This window comes from Juglans regia, chromosome 3 (genome assembly GCF_001411555.2).
Source record: "Juglans regia cultivar Chandler chromosome 3, Walnut 2.0, whole genome shotgun sequence".
Lineage (NCBI taxonomy): Eukaryota > Viridiplantae > Streptophyta > Magnoliopsida > Fagales > Juglandaceae > Juglans > Juglans regia.
In genome coordinates this window covers 31038589-31045270 of record NC_049903.1, presented here as the reverse complement: position 1 = coordinate 31045270, position 6682 = coordinate 31038589, and the positions used below count along the sequence as shown (strand labels likewise).

The window sequence follows — 6682 nt, the reverse complement described above, 5'->3', positions numbered from 1 at the left end:
ATTCCCTTTTCTCTTGTATTATTATCATTACCATATGACCCTGTTACAGTTTCAGTATCCAGCTCCCTCCATATAAATCCACTTGCTTGTGTTGTCTCTCTAACTTTTCTTTGTCAATCTCTTCTCAATCCCTCCAAAATTGCCACCAACTCCGGGAATCAATCCAATTAAAGTATTGGTATATGATATTATAACCCACCTTTTTTAATCATACACGTACAGAATATTATCGCGTCACGACTGTTTAGCGCTATCTACGCACCTTTTGTTTCTCTCTGTATGCATAATTAAATTCTGCTTTCCCTCGATGGCAATCCTATACTGCTAAAATTAAAGAAGAAAGTAGCAAGTTCCAAATATCCTCCCTATAAATCCTAACCCTAGGTGCTGTACCTAAAATTATGCAGGACACAAGCTAGGCGATCATTCAGGATCGTTTTTCCCCTTTCTTTTAATAGAAATTTGATGGAATACCTCCTAGGCGCATTTAATGGGTTATCTGCAGGGAAACTGAGAAAAGGGCTTGTAAAATGATACATGGGAGGATTTATGCCATACCCACGAAATATTAATTTCCATCGAAATCTACGATCGAGCTGGGATACATGCATTAAATGATTTGAGGGATTTTTCGATGTGGCTCTGTGTTTTCTACGATGCATGTGAAAGTGTGAGAAAATAGAATGGTATATATTAGGGAAGGTGAGGTTTTTTGCATTGGTTTCTACGAAGTGCTAAATCCGTGTAAGAGGATGTAATGGTGATTGGTTGAGCTTTGTCTTGTATAAGGTTGTGAGTTGGATAGGTCTGTTGCATACAGAGGTTTAAATGTAGTTTTTTTGGGAGGCAGTGGTAGAGGCGCACATGGCCATCAGATGTCACTTCCTTTATTTCTTTTTGAGGGAGTTGATATATATATATATATATATATATATATATATATATATATAGAATTGAGAGAGGGAATGGATATTATTCTGATCAGCTTGGTATATGGAGTTTCCCTGTTTAGAGCATTTTGTTAATTCCAAATTATTGTTTAAAGAATAAGAATTTTGAACGAGTCCCAGAGACATAAGATTGGCTGTTTCGGGTGTATTAATTGTTTATGATTGTTTTGACAACTAAGGGTATATTTGCATGGGGGCCTGTGTCCTCGATCCCTCACGAGCTCACTTCAACCTGTTTAATATTATAACACTTTTCTCTCTCTCTCTCTCTCTCTCGGTGTGTGTATGTGGGTTTACATATATATAAATATATATATATATATATCACCATTGGAGCATCAAATCAGACTGCAACTTGATTAAAGCTAGCTAATACATTTATGTGACATCATTAATTATTCTCGAGCGATCTATATAGTTAATACAGGCAACAAAAAAAAGAACAAGGCATTGTCCGTTTTTAACAGAACTAATAATTGTTTTATCTGATTGGAGTATTACAAACCCCAAACTACGTACCTATCAATCCATTTTCAAATTTTGAATTTTGATGTTCCACGTCCGACCAGCTAGCTAGCTTAAATTAGACCAAATATGCGTACTAATTTATATGCACCGAAATGTTTAATTAATGAAACCGAAATGTTTAATTAATTAATCATAAGTACTTCTAGTTACAATTTGATGTGTAAATACATCGCTTGTTGTGAAACCCATTAAAATTATATTATTTATAATCCTTTTAATGCTGTTTTAATGTGTCAAGTTACTACATTAGTGGTGTAGATTGCAAATACTCTCTCTCTCTCTCTCTCTCATAGCTAGGCTTCATGTACACACCGTGTTTCTTAAAACAGACAATAACAATGAAGTGTACGTTTCTGGTATGCCACAAACCCACCTACGTACGTAAACAGAACCTAGAGTACTACACGTCCTCATTCTTAGCAACTTTGCTTAAGAACAAGTTTGCATGGTTGCTACTGAATATATGTAATGGTCAATAGATTTCTCAAATTATAATTTCCTAGATCTTTGTTGGTTAATCTACTTCTAGAATTACATACGTATATACTACGCGCGCACATATATATATATATATATATATATATAGAATAGAAATTGAGTGGAAAATAGAAAGAGAGATATAATGAGAGTGACAAAGAGTGATGCAGATTGAGGATCTGGGTCTAATGATGTTGTGTTTACAAATTTTACGTTGATAGTGCTGGACTACCTCAAGTAGGAAGATCAATGTATATATGACAGGAAAATGTGAAGATTGCTTGGATTGGGGCGATATTGCGCATATGTCAGTTTTTTGGCACTTCTCTCTCTGTTTTGCATCATTTATTAATCTGAATCTCTAATTTCTGTTTATTAACTAACCATCAAAATATTTCTTTTTTTTTCCGGTGTTATAGAGAGAGAACTTTCAGGAATATTAATCTTTATAGTTTTGAATTGAATGTTCCGTATGCATGCTATTCCTATTCATAGGAGATCAATTGGGAATTATAATTTAAAGATGGAGATAATTTATAGTCAGTCTAAGACTAGATATATAATAATTCGATGTAATTAATTAAATCGTTTCTAATGGAAAGGATAATAACAAATTAATTCTAATATTTAAAAATATTCATATCGCTTTAGTATAACATTCCCCATCAAATTCAAGATAAAACTTGAGTAAAAAATGATGGTCCATAAATAGCTCGATCTAGGTAAACAAAGGGGAAATTATGACGAGCCAAAAATTAGGGTAACAATGGCCGGTTGAAATGGGCCGGCTGAAATGGAAATTAGTCATCAATGTGTGGAGATCGCGCGCGCGCGGGGTGCAGGGGCTCTCATGTGGCAACTGGTGGAGGTGCGTTCAGGCATACTGACAGAGACTTTCTGCAGTGCTTGTGGGGCAATTATTTATTTTTTTGCCTTGTAGGTCAATGAATGAGCTTTTGATTGATATTATTAGTAAGAAGTACTGTGATACGATGCTCGACATGGACTTGAGACAAAACATAATTGAGCAACCGTAAGGATTCCATGCATGCATGAAGGAAATGATATCAAAGGATCAGGAAATTAGAATTCGAAGAATAATATTTCAAAGAACTGATTGGGCGATAGATTAATCTGATGTTAGTTATGGGTTCTGATAACATAATACAACTTACAATGAAATAAATAGAAATTGAAAGCTAAAATGGGAGGAGAAAGATGAGAGAATGGGAGTAGGAAGAACTTTAAATTTTACATAGCATGCATTTAACTCAGTAAAAGAAAGGATTGATAATAACTTAAAGAGAAAGGATTGATAATATTAACGCAAGTGTTCCATCACAATACGACCTCCAACTACTAAAAGCTGCAGATGTCATTTTGCCTGAAAGCCAACGATCGCGCGAGTGCATGATGCTAATTTACCACCTACCTACCTCTTAATTAAGTGGCCGAACACATCCAACGCATTATTAAACAGAGTACTGAATGATATATATATATATATATATGTAGAGAGAGAGAGAGAGAGAGAGATATGACACTATGACATGCACAAGTAGTTTGGGCTTAACTTGAAGAAACTTGAAGAAACTTGGTACAGAGAGACAAGTACCAACGCCTTTATGGCTCGCGTGTACTCCAAGTCAAGTCACGTGTACTCTCGACCAAAGTCAAGCCCTCGCGTACTCCAAGTTTACCATATAGCTAGCATGTCGCGCTCGTGTATCGTGTAATCAGCAACAAACTCAACGTCTTAATCCGACAGGCCACTCGTAAAAATCAATCACAAAAGTCATAGGACTACAGTAATACCGTACCGAGCCAACCAAATGATGTGTATATGATAAAAAGTGTTAAGAGTTAAACAAATTTATAAAAAAAATAAATTTATAAATTTACATAATTTTATAAGATTTATTAGATATCACATAATTGTAACTTTACAATCTAATATATTATATCAAATCACCTCACTTTATGAGTTTACTATTATAAAATCTTTAATTAATTTGTGATTAAATACCTGAGAAGGAGGGAGAAGACACAGTGTGGAAGGCGATTGGTCATAAGGATAAACAACAGGAAAAAAAATCGATTGAAGTGATTGAGGAGATTGTTAGTGGTCAAGAAATTTTTGGTAAGATAGCCGTCGTTGAATAATTGGTTGCTGGTCCGGATAATGATGCTGCTTTGGTTTTAGATTTGGTGATCTAGGGGCTCAAGTTGAGGAGGGGGAAATTGTGGTAGGGGTTTCAAAAGGTCAGAGAACTGGTGATGGGAGAAACGTAGTCTGGGTTTATAATGAGGAGGAAGGAGGAGTGGAAAAAGTAGGGAAATGAACAGTTGATGTGGAGGTTGTGAGTGAGGAGAACGGAGAGGTAGAGTGCTTCAACAATTTTGCTGTGTTGTCAGAAGGGGAAAATGAAGCTTCCCTTGATGTTCAAAAGGATTATGGCTCTAATTCGGGCTCTAGTGTGAGGGTCTTGTCCTCTAAAGAAGTGTTAGTTAGAAAGTCTTGTAGGCCGAAGGCACAATCCCAAAAGCTGAATTTATGATTGACAAATTAGTGGTATAGAATGTGAGGGGTTTGGGGACGTCGAAAATAAGGTTAAGAAAATTGGATCGTAAGTATGACATTTATGTGTTGGTGATTTTCGAAACTTTTCAGGAGAATTTAAAATTACAGAGTTGGGCTTACAGTTTGTAGCTTCCAAATTACAGGTCCAATGCAGAGGTGGGAGGAAAAATATGGATGTGTTGGAAAAAGGATATTGTCATGGATTTAATAGGTATGACAAATCAATCAGTGACCGGAATGTTTGGGGTTAATGGTTGTAACTTGTTAGCAACCTTTGTATATGCTAAATGCACTCGACTTGAGCGCCAGGATCTATGGTCTCACTTGAGTGGAGTGTCTTGTGTTGGAATCCCTTGGGTGGTGTTGGGGGATTTCAATATTATTAGAAGTAATGAGGAAAGAGTGGGAGGTAGACTTAGGCCCATGACCACCATGGAAGATTTTAATAGTTGTATCTTCAGATGTGGGTTTCTGGATCTTAAAGTGGAGGGCAAGCAATTTTCTTGGTGCAATGGGTACCAAGGTATGGCTAGAAGCTGGGCCAAACTTGATAGAGTTTTGGTTAACACTGTATTTTTGTCCAAACTCGGAGAAGCTAGTGTCAGTTTTTTGAGTAGAAGAACCTCGGACCACTCCCTTATTTTGTTGCAACTATCTTTGGGCTTGGAGAGATATGGTCTTGCTCCTTTTCAATTCCAGAACATGTAGATTTTCCATGAAAATTTTCTGGAAGCTGTGGAAGCATCTTGGAAGGCACCGTTAGAATGCAATTTGGGCTTACAGTTATTAGTTGGCAAGTTGAAAAGGCTAAAAGTAAAGTTACATATGTGGAATAAAGAGATTTTTGGTCGTGTGATAAAGGAATTGGAAGAGAGAATTGAGCAACTTGATTCTAAGCTGCAAATGACTTACTCGGCGACTATTGAGGAGGAAATGATGGTCTCTAAGGCAGAGTTGGAGATTTGGGTAAAACGGGAGGATACGAGGATATCTCAACAAGCAAAAAAAACATGATTGGTAGTGGGGGACCAAAATTCAAAATTTTTTCAAGTTGTCATTGCACAAAGAAGGTAGAACTCGAGGGTAAAATCTATGAGACTTCCGGATGGGTTGGTTCTTGAGTCAATGGAGATGGCCCATTTTGAGGTGGAGCGTTATTTTAAGGATTCGGCTGACTTGCCTGAGCTTAGCCATTTGTTCCCTCCAGTTATTAATGAAAATGATGTCGCTAGACTGAGAGAGGAACCCGTAGAAGTGGAAGTCTTTGAGGCATTATCTTCCATTTCAGCAGACAGCAGCCCAGGGCTAGATGGTTTTGGCTTAGCTTTTTATTTAGCTTGTTGGCACTTTATTAAAGAAGACGTGATGAAAGTTGTGAAGGAGTTCTACAAGGGTGAGGTCTTTCCTAGAGTTTACGCTTCGTCGTTTATTGTTCTTATTCCAAAGATAAAAAATCCTCAAAATTTCGATAAGTTCCGACGAATCAATCTTCGTAATGTAATCTACAAAGTGTTCTCAAAGATCTTGGTTGCTAGATTATCATTGTTTCTTGAAAAAATTATTTCGCAAGAACAAGAAATTTTTGTGAAATGAAGGAATATTCTTGAAAATGCGCTAGAGATGACAATGATGCTACATCGAAAGATGAGAGGTGGAAATATCATGCTAAAGATTGACATGAGCAAGGCCTATGATCGGGTTGACTGGAGGTTTTTGCAATATGTGCTACGAGTAATTGGTTTTCCTAAGATTTTTTGTAGGTTGATTGATAATTGTGTAGCAACTCCATGGTTTTCTGTACTGATGCATGGTACCTACAAGGGCTTCTTCGAGTCTAAAAGGGGCCTTCGGCAAGGAGACTCACTTTCATCATATTTATTCATTATTTTGGAAGAGGTTTTCTCCAAATTGTTGAATCAATGGATGTATGAACATGGTGTTTTACAGTTTTCTCATCCGGCTGGTGCCCCCCAAGTTTCACACTTATTGTATGCAGATGATGTGGTGGTTTTTGCAAATGCAAGCAAAAGTTCTATTTGATGCTTAATGGTAGCTTTGAAGGATTATGAAAGATGGACTGGCCAACGGGTGAACCATGAGAAGTCACTGATCTTTTTTTCAAAGCAATTGAGTTTATGTTGGAAGA

General features: G+C 36.8%; 1 protein-coding gene across 1 annotated transcript; it reads left to right on the top strand.

Annotated features, from left to right (window-relative positions):
* Positions 1-5661: 5661 nt before the first annotated feature.
* LOC118348039 lies at positions 5662-6129 on the top strand. Its single transcript, XM_035688780.1, has one exon. It carries the CDS (start codon positions 5662-5664, stop codon positions 6127-6129), a length of 468 nt encoding a protein of 155 aa, XP_035544673.1.
* The last annotated feature ends 553 nt before the right edge of the window (positions 6130-6682 follow it).

Bases quoted from the DNA above. Each gene is read 5' to 3' on its own strand.
- LOC118348039 (XM_035688780.1), top strand. From the start codon at position 5,662: ATGGAGATGGCCCATTTTGAGGTGGAGCGTTATTTTAAGGATTCGGCT.